Consider the following 16,823-nt stretch of genomic DNA (forward strand, 5'->3'; position numbering starts at 1 on the left):
AAATGCATGGCTTGGAACAAAACTGAGTTCCCATCTCCATGCCTCCCTTTCCCCACCTATAAAATGGTCATAATGATGGTGCCTACTTCATTGAGCCCTTAATAGCTTTAAATGAATTAAGTGGTGTAAAACTAACTTGGTCTAAGTTAAGTGTTTAATAAATGCTACCTTGACTATTCTTTTTGTTTTCCAGTGGTACAAGTATCCTCTCATTATTCTTTCACAAAATGGTTATTAGTTTATATTTAATTAATTAGATGAAACCTGGATTCAGAAATTCAGTTTTCAGAAAATATACATGTGAAACTGACATTCTTTCAAACACCTAATCTTTCCATCCAGGGCGATGAATGTTTCTATATCAGTTAGGATATTGAGGTTATACTGTGGTAACAATCCCCAAATATCAACACCTTGAAATAGTAAAGATTGATTTCTTATTCATGTTCCATGTCCAGTGAGGGGGCTTTTTATTTAACTCACACTAGGGACTTTGCTTCACATAGTGAGTAACTGCTGGCATATGATCTTCCACCTGGAAATAAAGCACCTTCTCCCACTCATATTTCATAAATATTAGCAGAGAAATCACATGACTATACTAATGTCAAGGAAATTGAATTCTGTCATGTATCTGTAAGGAGAACCAGGAATCAAATACATATATACCCTGTGTTAGTCAACTTTTCAAGCTATGACACAATAACCTGGGAAGATCAACTTAGAGGAAGAAACATTTGTTTTACCTTAGTCCATAGTCACTTGGCTCCATCACTGTGGGCTTGTGATGACGCAGAACCTCATGGCAGGGAGCATGTGATGGATCAGAGCTGTTCATGGTGGACAGCAAGCAGGAAGCAGGAGCCTGATATACTCTTTCTAGGACATGCTCCCAGTGACCCATTTCATCCAACTAGGTGCTACTTCCTTCAGATTCCATCACCTCCCAATAGTTCATTAAATTATTAACACATCTTTGGATTAACCCATTGATATAATCAGAGTTTTTATGATCCAATCACTTCCCTAAAAGGTTAAGGTGATTGCCATTATTTATTATTTATTTTTATTTTTTTGTGGTAGGGGAGGTTGATGGTGTTCATGCTAGCTAAGTGTTCTACCACTGAGCTACACCCTCAGCCCAACAATTTTTGTTTTTATCTGTACCTTTACTATATTCTGTTAGAAGCAAATGACCAAGTCCATTTCACACAAGAAGAAGCAAATTAAATCTCCAGGATGGAGAAGTATCAAAGAATTTGTGGTCATATACTAAAAATTACAATAATAAATTTTGAGATAATTTTTTTCTTTTTTTGTAGGTACTGGGGATTGAACCAGGGATACTCTAACACTGAACTACATTCCTGCTTTTATTTAAAAGGTGTTTTTAAAATGTTTTTAAAAAATGTTTGAGACAGGTTTTCACTAAATTGCCAATGTTGACCTCAAACTTTCTTCAGTCTATCAAGTTTCTGGGATTATAGGCAGGCATGGACCACCACAGCTGGCAAGATAGGTTTTTGGAGTCTGTGCAAACATCCTGTTTTGACAACTAATTTTACCATTTGTTTATGGATCTTTGTGTGTGTAGTGCTGGGGATTGAATCAAGGGCCTAATGCATGCTGGGCAAATGCTTATCTATCACTGTACTGCACTATACCCTAGCCCTGTCTACGAATCTTTTTTTCTTAACCTTGGCCTCCAACTCACATTGCTCCTGAATAGCTGGGATGGTAGGTATATGCCACCATGCCCAGTTTATGTATCATGATTGCAACAGTTATTACTGTGTTTTTCTAATAGTGAACTTCTATTTTCCTTATGCTTTCTACATTTATTAATTGGAATTCTAAAAATAATCTTATCACTTATCCATTTATTTATTCGTCATTGAATTGTCACTGCTTCTTGGTTACCAACATTCTTCTTGTTACCACACATTTTTGTGTGAGCATTTCTCCATTCTCTTAGTTGTATAGGTAGGAGTGGCATTTGTAGTTTCATGATAACCCTTCGTTTAACTATTTGAGGAATGACCTGTTTTCCAAAGCAGCTGCTCTATTTTGTAGTCCTCCCAGCGAGGTGTATGGGTCTTAATTTGTCCACATTATTGCAAACATGTTATTGTCTGTCTGATTATGGTCATGCTAGTTGGTATAAAGTAGTAACTAACTATAGTTTTGATTTGTATTTCTTTAATGCATAATAATTCTAAGCATTTTTTTATGTGGTCATTTGGATTTTTCTTTGGGAAATGTCTGTTCAAATCCTGTTTTTAGTTGGGTTGTCTTTTCACTGTTGAATTTTAAGAGTTCTTTATATATTCTGGAAACCAGGCCTTTATCAGATGATTTTCAAACATTTTCTCTTCTTTCATAGGTTATCTTTTCACTTTCTTAACAGTGTCATTTGATGGGCAAAAATTTTTTATGCTTTTTTTTGACTGGATATATTTTATTTATTGATGGGCAAAGTTTTAAATTTATTTTTTGTTTGCTTGTGCTATTGGTGTTGTATCTAAGAAACTGTTACTTAATCCAAGGTCATAAAGATTTCCCCTTATTTTTTTCTGAGAGTTTTATAGTTTTGATATATTTGCATTAATTTTTACATGTATTGTGAAGTGGGTAGTGTTCCAAATTCATTATTTTACAGGTGGATATTCAAGTTGTCCTAGCACTATTTGATGAAAAGACTATCATATTTCACAACATAATTGTTGAAGATTTTATGCCAAGTTTGTGTGCCTGTGCAAAAAAGTGGGGTGTAACCATTATGCAAAGCTTTTCTTTTTAAATTGTTGCTGGTATTACTTTAAAATAATTTATTACTAAGCTGTCTTGGTGCAAGGTTAGGGTGCGTCATTGAATATTTGTGAATATTCATTAAAATTAAGTAGTCCAAATTGACACATAACTTTCCTCTTTAACAGTTTATAGAACAGTTTTTGGTCTAAAGAAAGAAGTTAACACATTAGTTATTATTGATTTGTGCATTATAGTGGAAATATCACACTTGGGAAATTTTACTACAGTTTTGTGAAGTATGGACTTAAAAATTTTTAATCTTCTGTTTCCGAAGTTTCTGTACTACTGTCAATTGTTGGTTTTGTTGTCTGATACACTCCTCAGTGCCACTCATGTAAGGTGCATTTATCATTAATACTGCAGCACTTTTAGCAAACCACACAAGTCAGCTTTCAGAAATATGCTGACATCATGTGCACTGAAAATTCTAGGCTCATGGCGGTGTGTAAGAAGACAAGTGCACATCCATATGCCACTGAATACATTGCTGCTGTTTACTTCTTAAGTGGTGTGATGAACAGAATTACACCATACAACAATTATGCAATGAAGGGCTATAAACCAATTTTTGGAGTGAAAAAACAGGGTGTGATGATTATGTGGTAGTGACATTAATGCGGTGAAATATAGTATTTTCTCATTGAATGGTTTTGGCACCACTGTTGAAAACCAAGGGGATTTTGGGATTCGCAGTTCTGTTCCATTGATCTATGTCTACCCTTATGCCAACATCACATTATCTTATTGTAGCTTTGCAGTAAATTTGTAATCAGGAAGTGTAAGTCTTCTATCTTTGCCCTTTTTCAAGACTGTTTTGGCTATTCAGGATCCTTTTGCAATTCCATTTAAATGTAAGGTTTTCTTGTCCATTTCTACAAAAAATATTAATTTTCCAATCCATGAACCCAGGATGACTTTCCATTTGTGTAGGTCTTGAGTTTCTTTCAACAGTGTTTTGAGTGACACCTGGTGGTGCATGCCTGTAATCCCAGCGACTCAGGAGCCTGAGGCAGGATTGCAAATCCAAGGCCAGCCTCTGCTACTTAGTGAGACCCTGTCTTAAGACTAAAAAAAAATAAAAAAAAAATAAAAAAACAACTGGGTGTGTCTCAGAGGTTAAGCACCCCTAGGTTCAATCCCTGGTACCAAAAATAGAAAACAAAAACTATTGCATTAAAATAATATAAAAATAACAATGGTTTGTAGTTTCAAATATACAAGTCTAGGGCCTTGCTATATTAGGCAAGCATACTACCACTAAGCTACATCCCTGGTCCCCATATTATTTTTTTGATGTTTGATGGGATTCTTTTCTTTTCAGATTATTACTAATATATAGGAATATAAGCAATTTTCATGTGTTGATCTTGTCTCTTGCAGTGTTGTTGAACTTTGCTCTAATATTTTGTGTAAATTCTTGAGAAATTTCTATGTATAAGGTCATGTATTTTTCAGTTAGTCTTAACCTCCTTTTCAATCTGTATGCCTTTTTAAAAATATATATTTTTTAGTTGTAGATGGACACAAATACCTTTATTTATTTTTATTTGGTACTAAGGATTGAAAGCAGTACCTCACATGTGCTAGGCAAGTGCTCTACCACTGAGCTACAACTCCAGCCCCTCAATGGTATGCCTTTTTGAAGTTTTTCTTTGACTAACTACCATGGCTAGAACTTCCAGTAAATTGCTGAATGGAAGTGGTGAGAGCAGACATCTTGGTCTCATTCCTGATCTTAGAGTGTAAGCTTTCTTTCACCATTAAGTGTGGTGTTATCTGTGAGTTTCTCAGAGATGTCTCTTTATCAGGCTGAGGAAACTCATTCCTAGTTTGTTGGATGTTTATCATGAAAAGAGGTTGCTTTTTTTTTTTTTTTCTTGGTACCAGGGATTGAACCCAGGGGTCTTAACCACTGAACTAAAGTTCACTTCAGTTTTAGTAGTGGCATAATACTTCAATGAATGAATATATTTGACTAGTTCCTTAACTATGAATCTTTTTGTGTACATCAATGTTGTAGTGATATCATCTGTAAGTTGCAGAACACAGAGTATGTATGTTTTACATTTTGATCAATAGTGGTAATCTGGTTTCTAAAGTTATAGGTTATTAACTTCATTTAAACCTTTATTAGAGAGTACGGGTATAGTTTAAGGGTTGGGTTCACTGTCTTGCGCCAAAATAATAAAAATTTAAAAATCTTCATTATTATTTAAGGATGTCTGTTGCATGTGTTTAAAAATAATCAGAAAGTCCTTGGATCTGATCTGGATTTTAGTACTTCTTTGATGGAGAAGTTTGTGTAAACTCATCCTACTCTTCTCCTTTCTACTATGGCTTAGTATGGCTTAGAAACAGTCCTCCCAGGGCTTCTCAATTGTTTAGATACCTGATGTGGACTAGGATGTTAAATGATGGGAGGCCTGTTCTACAGGTGATGAACAGGAAAAGGGTAATCAAGAAGATATGGATGGGAAAAAGGGGAACAATTCAACCGTTGGGACCTTTACTCCTCTTACAGTAATACTAAACAAACTCCAGTTTGCAGAAAAATTGAATTCAATATAGAAAATCATTTGCCCCCATTAGTGTCCCTCAGGGCACACAGGTTGTTGTTACACTGTGAAAGAACAAGATCCTGAGTAATCTGCATCTAGCTGTGGGATACACAGAGCAATGGATATTTTCTGCCCTGGAAATGGAGATATACTAATGTCAGAATAAGTGCTTAGAGAAATCAAGTCCATGGAAGCCGGTAGTAGGTTTATACTCTTTTTATTTTATTACATAAAGTATCAAAAAGTTCAAAAGTACAAAACCACTCATTTTCCTGCCTAAAGATTATATCTTCTCTGGTTTATGTAATATCAACATTCACCATAGCTGCAGGAAATTAAACTGAACCTTTAAAAGGTATCGCATACGGACCTGGTTGGGGTTATAGACAATAAACTCATTGTAGTTGAGGGTATAACCCTCTGGATTCAAGATTCCTGTATCACTTGCTGGCCCTAAGGGCACTGTAGTCCCATTCCTGCCAAATAGAAGAAAATGTCAACATCAGTCTTTGGTTCAGAAATTGGAGTGGAGAAAACAGAGAGTCTTTTTGTTCAAAAGAAGTCTTCTAGCCCTCTTGGCTTGGAATACTTACAGGGTGACAAAGTGTGCAGGACTGGGAGCCATCTTGCCCAGCCCCTTGGTGCTGTGTTTGTCCTGAAGTAATTCCTCTGCCTTAGGATTGGCTTCTAGTAGCTCATTACACTGACCTAGAGCTACCTGCAAAGCAAAAGATCTCTGAATGCCTACATCCTATTGAGAATTAGGTGACTCGTAAGCCAACCAGATAATCCCATTTGCATTTTCTTCCTTTACTCTAGTAATCTCATGCAATGAAAATTTCACTTGGCCCTTCTCAAGTCATCCCAGGTAAACCTTTTTGTTCTTGGGTCAAACTTCTCACTAGAAAAACAAGAATTAATAGCAAACTATAGAGATCAGATGCAGTCCTGATTTACCTCTGATAAAAGTAGCAGTCCTGTGTTCTTTAGGTGAGAGGCAAAGCAGTAATTGGCACTCTTGGAAGACATGTCAGCAAAGTAGATTCCTTTTCCAAACTGAAATATATAAACAAAGACCAAGGTCAGCTGCTTATTAACTCATTACATTAGAAGGATACCTCATACACTGACTGTTTTCCATTCTTGTAAACACAGTACAGATCCTTCTCTATTAACTTTCACAATTCTGTTCCAGAGAGAGTAGAAAGATTTTATATCTCTATTCTGGGGAACTGGAAATAAACCTTTTGAAATTTAAAGAAAGAGGTACAAAGTTAGAGATGACAGGGTTATCAGTGAGCTCTGATTTAATTCTTGGGGAGGAGTACCACCTAAACCCAATCTAGAAAACAAACAAACAAAAAGGGACTACTATATCATTGTAACCTTTTCCCCGTGTTCCGTTCCAGAATTCAATTTCTACTTACCATGTAACCTGTAATGGGAGCCTCAGGTGGGGCAATTCGAAGCCCATGGCTCAGAATTCCCACCCAGTTACTCAGCCTGGAACCATGCCATAGCAGCATCCTAAGAAAAAGCCATTATTGTACTCTAGGTCATAAATGTAAAAAAGCCAATAGCTGTCTTTGCCACCCGTCCAAGTTCCTTGACTATATTTCAGAAAAGGAAATGTCTTCTGAAACCCAAAGTTGGACTCACACCTGTTATGAAGGTCCTCTCTGAAGGCTTCTCTTTCACCTTCCTTCTCTACTTCAAAAACATCCAGCAAGGTCATGGTATAGTCATTGTGTGTGGGAGCATGGGTAGACTGGAGGTACTGGGAAATCACCTGTGGATAAGTGGAAAAAATGGCTGATGTGAACTCTAAAAGAGACTGGGCTGAACTGAAGACTTTGTGGCTTCTGGTATAACTTGGCAGAACTTTCTGCTCCCAAATGGTCTCATAAAGCAGTTAGAAAGAGCTCTACCTTCACAAATTCCTCCTAAGAAGAATTCTGTCGTCTTTGACAATTTGCTTTTTATCAGAAATGGAGACTAACAGATGGGGGAAGGAGGATCTTTGTGTATAAGACCATTTTTCTTACTTTGAACTCATAACTTTCATGGTCTAGAGGGTGCAAGGCACAATGTAGGTTTCTATAGTGTTGGTCCAATGGGTGTTCTGGACTTTGCAGTTCTGTCTTCACCAGTTTAATGGCAATTTCAATGTCTCTCAGAGCCTAAGAAGAAGATACAGAATCAATGTGAGGAAATCTGGGATAAGAGATTTAATACTTCCAAATCCATATATACCTCACCTCTAGCAGCTGTACTTTGTCTGACAGTTCTTTCTCTGTCCGGATTAAAGGAGGGGTACGGAGTCTAAGGACAAAGATAGAAGCAATAATGAGCTGTCTGATTTGTGTCTAAAAGGAACATGACTGAAAACAGCAGGCTTAAAATTGGTCCTTTAGAAAACAAATCATGGGAACTGGGATTTCCCACTTGAAAAGAGATCTATGAAGACTTTCAAATATATAAAAGGATATTAAATATATACTCTGAGTAGGATAAAGGGAACTACATAGATTTTCACATTTGGGACTACAGATGAATTTCTTTTTTATGGGATCCTTTAAAAAATAAGTTGCAGCTTGGTACAATGACCTCAGTGACTCAGGAGGCTGAGGCAAGATCAGTTTTAGCAATTTAGTGAGACCCTGTCTCAAAGTTAAAAAAAAAAAAAAAAAAAAAAAAAAAAAAAAAAGATAAACATGTATTTTATGTATCTAGTATCATCTGAGTCACAGAGATGTTAGTATAGTTATAGTCACCTTAAAGAAAAGGAGTGATAAGTCTGATGGTGTTTTACTTAGTAGTTAGACAGCTAGACCCATTCTCTCTTTAGCTGGTAACTTCTACTTGGTCAGAGATTATGGTTGTAATTAGGACAGAAGATTCCACCCCATATTTTTAAACTGATTAAATATGCTATCTATAAATCATTTTGGTACTATTTAAGATGATAATTTCCTTAGGAATAAAAGATTAAAGGATTATAGCTGCTGCTAATTTGATTCAGGGAATATGGATGGGGAGAAAAACAAAGTAAAGGAATAACACAGCCCTTACCCAAAGTCATGTGGGATCCTGGTATAGAATTCATTGCATGCTTCCAAGAGAGCTCGTCCACACTGGCCAGCCCGAATACAATCCTCAATCTTTTTAAGAGACTGGTAACCTGCCTTGATTTGTGCTACTGTCAGCTTCCCTGCAGGCCCAACCAGAGATAAGACTCTGAATTAGGTCCCATCCTGTAAACAGTACTTACATCCCTGCCCAGCAGAGGTTCTGACTTTTCAACTTTCAAAATAGTTCCTCCCCTCACCCCACAACCTCTTATCCCAAATCTTGTGTTCTTCATTCGATACTATCACAGCAAGCTTTACATCATCATAGTGATGAAATATGCCATTAAAGAAACTAGGACATATGAAGAGGGAATATATGACAGAATGTGAAATCCTACCAAGTGGGGCTTTCTTTGTGTCATACTTCATTTCAATCATCGTCTCTTCCATGGTCTGGACATTACAGATCAACTTTACCAGTTCCTGCACCCGAAGATCTAGCTGTGACTCTGGCTTCAAGGGGGTTTTAAGAGATTTCTCTTGTTTTGTTTTATCTTCATCCTATAGAAAAACAAACAAAAGCCACAAAATCTGAAAGGATATATTTTAGGACCTTGAAAGAAGTGTTCTACAGAGTAACCCTCAATCAGTCTCTGCTTGAACACAGGAACATTCCATTCTTAACCCACTGGAATACCAATGTGACTTCCACTTCTAAGTGCCCCACAGTTAAACACTCAGAGAAACTCTAAAAGGCCCTCTTGATGGTCATTAAGTATGTAAACATATTACTATATTTCAAATTTCCTGATTTTTTTTCTTTTATAGTACTGGGGATTAAAGCCCAGGGCCTCATGTATACTAGGAAAGCAATCTATCACTGATATCTCCAACCCTTTTTTGAGGTAGGCTCTTGCTAAGCTGCCCAGGCTGATCTTGAACTAGTGATCCTCCTCCCAGGAGCTGGTATTACAGGTATGTGCCACAAGGCCTGGCTTTCGAAAACCTCTCTATTTCATATATATGACAGTTTTCAGCCTTCTGATACATCTCAGTGTGTTAATTTCTTTACAATGCTACAGAATTGGAAATGAAAACAATTTTAAATGTAGTTGTTTCAGTTTTGTTATGCATTACTCCTTTCTTGGTCCCTAACATTAGAATTCTGGAAACAGGGCTTCAGATTTTGTTACTTTTAGTAAATAACAGAGCAGGGACTAAAAAGGCACACTCTAGTCTCACTCTTTCTGCCCCTTTGAGATCACGAAGATAAGTGACAGTTACCTCTGAGGTGGGAAACAGCAATGACTCAAGATATTCTGACCTGTCTGGTCTTGGGCTGCTATGAGCCTTCCTGCTAGACTTTTCCCTGAGTAAGTGGAGACAGTTTTCCCCCAAAAGTAGTTAGAGTTTACCTGAGTATTGGTGGAATAGTCCATCTGTAGCATATCATATTTTCCAGGCACCTTCTCAAACTTCTCACGATCTTCCCAATTATTTTTGGTTTTGTCAAGAAATCTGTAGAGTACAAGGTGGTAAGAAGACCTTACAAATAAAAGTTTATGACTAGGAATGGACTTACAGCTGCTTCCTTAGAAAAAGAAATCTCCAAAAATTTATTATGCCCCCTCACGACCCCAGAGCTCCTTTACATCTCAGCTTTCCAAAAATATGAATTCTAAATTATGAGTCTGAAGAGAAAAACTCTGGAACAAAGGAATTAAATAAAACAAAACAAAATAAGTGGTGGCTCACCATGAGGAGAGAATCCTTAGGTATCCCAAAGGTCCACAAAAACCACGAAACCATGAGATTTAAAGCAAAAGATATCTATCCAATACTAATGAAACATATTCCCAGAGACTCCTGAAAGTTCTCCAACCATACAGTACTGGGGATTGAACCCAGGGAATATGGATGGGGAGAAGAAAAGCTTTTAAAACTCTAGCTTGATATTCTCTACCCCCATGATGATCTCTACTTCCCCCAAATTTCTTGTATTTGTTTATTGTGGATTAAATATGTTAGATTCTTCTTGTTTTAGTTAATTTCAAGGCTCTCTATTAATTTAATCACTAAGGATACAATTTGTCTTCTAATCACAATTTGAATTACTTCTAATTGTCAGAGTGGGAAAAACTTCACTTTTAGGTTAAATCTCATTCATTATAAAAATTTTTTAAAAGAAGATCAATCTAATAAAAGTATGTTTTTGGACTCTTTTTTTACTACTCACTTCTTCTGAAAGATTTCCTTGGCCTTGTGGAGGTCACCTGAACAAGCCACCAAATTGTGCTGCCCAATTTTCCCAACTGCAAAGTAAATGCCACACATAAGATGTTCTGTTCTGCACTCTAAGAATAGTTTCCAAACAAACCAGTTCTCAAGGCTTCTCTACTTATTATCTAGCAAATAAGCAGGGAAAGAAGAAGGGAAAGATGAAAGCACTAGGGAATTGATTGTGTTGACACAAGTTATCTGCTAACTGCCATAGCCTATGAGTAGTACTAGCTGTCCAATGGCAGGAGAGTTCTCAGCCTCACAGGATCGCTCTTATTCTTTCCAAAGGGAACTTTCTCATAAGGATCCCCACTACACTGTCCAACTTCAAGAAGACTAACTTGCTTTCCAAGCTCCTCCCAAATTTCAGAGTCTCCACTTTTCCAATTTAAACTCAGCTACTCATTACACTGTTTCTGGCTTTCTGAATGAGAATGCATAAAATCCATAATACAGGTCATTACCTCGGCCCCATCTCATCCAAACACTGAAGTTTCTCTGGGCATCGTCTTCTAACAACTGAATAAGATAGTACTTGTTGTTGTTGAATTGGAGATTGGTCTATGATGAGAGAGAGAATAGTGAACATAAAAGGAGACAGTTTTGCAAATGTTTAAGTTACATAAACCAATGATTCTTAGTCATAGGTGCTAGTAATTTCCATAAAGAAAAGGACAGCATGGGGTAAAAAATTAGATTCCTGTAAAAGTAAGGATATAAAGAAAGAATAGGGTTTATATATTAAACTTCGGATTTTCAGGAATTAAAGTGGTAGCCTGGAAGTTTCCCAAAAACCCTCTACCTAACTTCAATATCTTACAGTGATTGGCTGCTCTTGTTCAACTGACCTATGAGCAGTACTATGTTTTCCAAGTCCTAATCCGTTCCTTATAATTATTTCCTGAATGAAAATATTTTTTCTTTATTTTTTGGTATTGGGGATTGAACCTAGAATAACTTTACTACTAAGCTACAACCCCAGTCCTTTCTACTTTTTATTTTGAGACAAGGTCTCATTAAGTTGCTCAGGGCTTTACTAAGTTGCTAAGACCATTCTCAAGCTTGCAATTCTCCTGCCTCAGCCTCCCATGATAGATATGCAGCACTGTACCCAGCCCAAATGAAAACAATTTTGATACTCCATATGTCTATAATTATTGTGTTTGCTTGTTTGGATTAGTTCTTACTCTGATAGTTCTGAGAGCTTTGGTTTGTCAGCTGCAGAAATATGACAGTGAAGCTGAGAGTAGGACAATGTTGCACAGGGACAAATAGGAATAGGACTGTCACATCTGTCTTATTCCTAACCTGACTTGGAGACATTAAAAGAGAATATGAGTAGTATCCAAAAAGGTATCTGTAAGTTAACTCTGAGAGTGAAGAGTGGTCCATGATAAGGCACAGTAGCCAGTACTGGAAGACTGAATCCTGGTTATCAAAGCACTGCCCTTTCCTATCTCTACTTCCTACCTTCTTCATAAAATCATGGGAGCAAGAAGGGGCATTACGATATTTTCTGTGTGCTTATGATATTTACGATGGAAGAAAGAGTAACAAAGGAATACTAGTCAACTGCTAAAAATTTATGTTGAATCAATAAATTCAAATATGAAGTGATAACCAGGAAATACAGTAACCAAGCAAATACATTATCTATTCAAAACCACAAAACAAATGAGTAAATAGAAAAGTTTAATTAAAAATAAGAAATAAATTTAACTACATACAAATTTAAGACTTCAATATGTGCAAAAAGTGTATACCACAAGGAAAAGACAAATGACTAATTTGGAAACCATGAGCAATTTATATTACAAACAAAAAGATATTCTCCACATATATACAATTATTCCCTAAAGCCAGTTAAAAAACAAAACAAAAACCCAGCCAACAACCCATTAGATAATGTGCAAGAAAATATGAAGACAGTTTATAGGTTCAATAAAAGATGTAAGGTTTGCAAAAAAAATCTCATAGAGGACTTCACTCTCTGGCAGTGTGCTAGAGCTGAGTACTCAGGAGTTTAACAACAAGTAGCTAAACGAAGGGATTTCAGAGTTAAAGATCTGGGTATCAACAATAATTATCAAGAAGAAAGTCCCATAAATAGAATGGATCCTCTTACTTGATTTAGCATGACATCATAGACATCATTTCCTTCACAATATACATGAGCCTAGAGAAAGGAAGAAATATGACATTAGTATATTCTCAGCCCTGAGATCCAAAGTGAAGCTCTAAATTTTCTTATGTCTCAAGGCTCGTTCCCCAACACCATCACCAACTGTCTTTCAGGGATAGAAATGCAAATGCAATTACTATCATTACTATAATGAAAACATGTCATTAAATGAAAACTATTACTGTCATTACTATAATGAAAACATGTCAGTCTTTTTCTAATTACAGAAACACAAAAGATTTAAACGCAAAACAAACTGGTCCAAAAGCAGCTTTTCTTCTATATTCTTCAAATCCTTTTCCTATTCAACATTATTCATGTCATTCCAAGGAAGTGTCTCATTAGACTGATAGTTTGCCCTTAATAAAGATAGCATTTTCTGATTCCAAGAGAAGAAGCTGTGGAAGGGTGATGGCAACCCCCAAAAGTAACTATAATAACATCCTGATTATTAATTCCAAACCTTACTACTTCTCTCAGCTTTGGAGAAAATAAATCATTAGCAAAATTTCAGAGATAATTTCTAAAATGAACATTAGCAATATCCCAAAGAGGAATCCTAATAACGAAAGAACATTGCTCTCTGACAAATCATGGACTGACAATCAGTTCCACAGTCTCTCACCTTTCCCACCTTGGCTGTACACTCTGGGTCCACAGGGGCTTTCCCCTTTAACAATAAGGCTTTCACAGATTCTGAGGAAAGAGAAATATGTACTAGCATTACTTATGTGGGAATCAAAAGTAGCTGTCATGATTAGAAATCAATCACAACTAACTCTGACATTTCCAAGTAATCCTGGTCTTCTGCCTAGGTCTCAATACATCTCAAATACAAGAAAATGAAGATTCAACAAAGTAAATTAATAATGTGGTATGCCCAAGGATAGAGCAATCAATTAATTATATCATCCAGGAAGGAATAAATGAGTTTAAAGAACATATCACCCTCACCCCTCCCACAGACCATCTAGCTGGCCCATGTCCTCCTTGGCTTACTACCTTGCCTGTCTTCTGTCCTGTCCTTATCAGCCTTTCCTCCAGTTTCAGGATTTTTTTTCTGACATGTTCTAGTTTTCTTGGCAAGAGGAGAGTCTTCTGTTGTTGAGTTGCCATTGTTAAGTCTCTTGGTTTCATTTAATGCTATAGAGACCAAGGGCAAGAACAATGAGAAGAAAGAATGAGTGTACAGTGAATTTGATCCTTTGTTGGAAAAAGAAAAAATATTAAAAAAAAAAAAAAAAAAAGATTAAGATGGTTGGGCCAGGTGTGGTAGTGCCTGCCATAATTCCAGTGATTCCAGGTTAAGGCAGGAGGATCAAAAGTTCCAGGCAGGCCTCAACAATTTAGTGAGACCCTCAGCAACTTGTGACACTGTATCAAAATAAAATATAAAAAAGGACTGGGGATGTAGCTAAGAGGTAAAGTGCTCCTGGGTTCACACCCCAGTACCAAGGAAACAATTTTTAGAAGAGATGTTTTGGAAATTTGCAAAGATATAACAACTGCCACACCGCCATTCTTATGAAGGCCTTATCCTTCTTACATTGCTATTGTAGTCAAATAACTAACAGAATAAAGTGGAATCGCAGGGTTCACCGCCTGAGGCATGAGTCTCCAAGCTTGCTTTCCTCTTCTCTGATGTGCCAAACACCCCTGCCCCCACAAATACCTACCCTTAAACCAGAAAACTATCTAATTTATAGAGTGGACCGATGCATTTAGAGAACGTACTACACGAAGAACTCTATCTCAAGGTTTAATTGAAGCGTTTTTCCTTACTTAGTGGTTCATGAAATAATGCTGCACTTCACAATATTTTAAATGTATGGCATTCGGTTTTAACAGTACTGGCACAACGTTAGCTGTTACTGGTCCGCAAACCTTTTTGGATTTAAGAACTGTAATATGAAAAAAACAAAAAGTTTAGAACCAAAACTAGTTTGGGAGTCAACTGCTGTTTCTGGGGAGGAGGAAGAGTGAGGAGTCAGGGCAGTGGGCACAGTTCCTTTTCCGACTGCCGGGACTCAAGCATTCCGCGCCCCAGGACAATGCTCCCCGCGCCCACTACCAAGCGCTTCGAACCTTGCCGCTGGCTATAGCTGGTACCCCGCCGTCGCGCCGCCATGGAGCTCAGACGCTGACGTCATCAGTCCGCTCCCAGGAATCGCAGGCTCAGGGTCACAGTCCCGCACCACGCAGCGCGCCTGCGCTCCGGCGAGAAGACGACCGGCCCGTGCAGGAGGCACGCTCTGCTATATTTGCATATCGCTGTGTGTTGTGGGTAGTTACCATGACCGATAAATGTCTGTACATTTGGGAGCCTTATAAGTTCTGCTCGAGCTCATCTTCCCTCATAGGGCGGAGGGAAGCTCATCAGTGGGGCCACAAACTGAGTGCGCTGCGTCACTCTACCCCATGTCCCTTGGGAAGGTCTGAGACTAGGGCCATAAAGCGGCCCTAACAGGGCCCTCCCTGAACCTCGGGGAGGTGAGTTCCCAGAGAACGGGGCTCCGCGCGAGGGCAGACTGGGCAGGAGATGCCGTGGACTCCGCCCTTGGGGAGGGGCCCGGCGGATGCCTCCTTAGCCGGAGCTTGGAACAGACTCACGGCCAGCGAAGTGAGTTCAATGGCTGAGGTGAGGTACCCTCCACCGGGGCCTCATAACCCAATTCAGACTACTCTCCCCCGTCCTCTTTTAAAGGAAAATGTTTTCCAGGATATCCTTAACATACATGAGCTGGGGCACGTGGAATTCTGAATGTATGGCATGTTGGAAAGTCGGAAGAAAACTGTAATTCCCTTTTCGGGAATAGGGAGCGGTCAGGAAACCTATGGGAATGCTGGTCCTCTGGTACTTAGTGACTTGGGTCAGGAGTTTCCAAACGCTGGCAGCATAAGAATCACGAGGCTTATAGGGTCTGTATGAGTAGTTTTCCCGGGGAGCCAGGACATTGGGTAACTGATTTAGAAACACATTTTTAGGCTAAAATGGTCCCAGTAAGAAGAAATGAGAACTTCATATATGTAAGCACACCCATACATACAGGAATTCTAGGTAAAATTTTAGCAAATCAAATCCAACAGTATATTAATGTGACTCACGTGGATTTTGCTCCAGGACAAAAAGATTGTTCACAATTAGCAATTCATTCTTTCAACAAACATTTATTGAGCACCTTGCCGGATTCTTGGGATAAAAGAGCCTAGTCAAAATAGACATAGTTCATGTCTTCATAGAACTTGTAGTTGGATACCGATATTAATCAAGTGAGTGCACAAACAAATCTGAAAGTATAGCTGCAACAAGCAATAATGAAATACATACAGTACTAAGGAAAATTTTAATGGGGAAGCAGATTGGGGAACTCGTCACTAAGAAAATGACATGAGTTGCGTTGTATAAAAGGAATCATTTAGGGAGGAGGGGAGAGAATGGTGGCTAGAGAAATGAGAGCGACTGCAAGTGTGTGACGTGAAACTGGATAGGAAGCCAGTGCCCCAGCAAGCCAGGCTTTCCTTATCAAGGCCAGAAAGTAGTGTCTTGGTTTAGTGTGTTGTGAGTGTGGTCGTGTGTGTGTGTGTGTGTGTGTGTGTGTGTGTGTGTGTTTTAACAGATGAACTAAAGGCTAATATTAAAAAATAAAATGTGAAACCTCTTAAACAGAAAATGGACATGTTCTTTAAACCTTGAGATAGGTAATGGTTTCTTCAGACACAAAAGTCATTGAATATGACAAAATATTGGTGAATTTGATTATATTGCTATTAAGAATTATTGAAAATGTCGGGCAGAGTGGCAAGTGCCTGTAAGCTTAGCTATTCGGGAGCATGAGGTATGAGAATTACAAGTTTGAAACCAGCCTCAGCAATTTAGCCAGGCCCTGTCTCAAAATAAATAAATAAATGGGTTTGGGAATG

General features: G+C 37.9%; 1 protein-coding gene across 2 annotated transcripts; it reads right to left on the minus strand.

Moving 5' to 3' along the window:
• Nucleotides 1-5,545: 5,545 nt before the first annotated feature.
• On the minus strand, nucleotides 5,546-15,145 carry PARP2 (poly(ADP-ribose) polymerase 2). Of its 2 annotated transcripts, none has more exons than XM_079128555.1 (16): nucleotides 15,012-15,145; nucleotides 13,905-14,045; nucleotides 13,528-13,598; nucleotides 12,846-12,896; nucleotides 11,185-11,281; nucleotides 10,677-10,752; nucleotides 9,856-9,958; nucleotides 8,839-9,001; nucleotides 8,442-8,580; nucleotides 7,628-7,691; nucleotides 7,415-7,549; nucleotides 7,031-7,158; nucleotides 6,797-6,896; nucleotides 6,327-6,425; nucleotides 5,963-6,087; nucleotides 5,546-5,845 (listed from the first exon to the last, which is right to left on the minus strand). In XM_079128555.1, exons 1-16 carry the CDS (start codon nucleotides 15,028-15,030, stop codon nucleotides 5,686-5,688), a joined length of 1,671 nt encoding a protein of 556 aa, XP_078984681.1. In that variant the 5' UTR covers nucleotides 15,031-15,145; the 3' UTR covers nucleotides 5,546-5,685. The 2 variants fall into 2 exon arrangements, with proteins under 2 accessions (XP_078984681.1, XP_078984680.1); XM_079128554.1 differs by having other exon boundaries at nucleotides 14,988-15,098.
• Nucleotides 15,146-16,823: the final 1,678 nt, after the last annotated feature.

Source organism: Sciurus vulgaris (genome assembly GCF_902686455.1).
Source record: "Sciurus vulgaris genome assembly, chromosome: 2".
Lineage (NCBI taxonomy): Eukaryota > Metazoa > Chordata > Mammalia > Rodentia > Sciuridae > Sciurus > Sciurus vulgaris.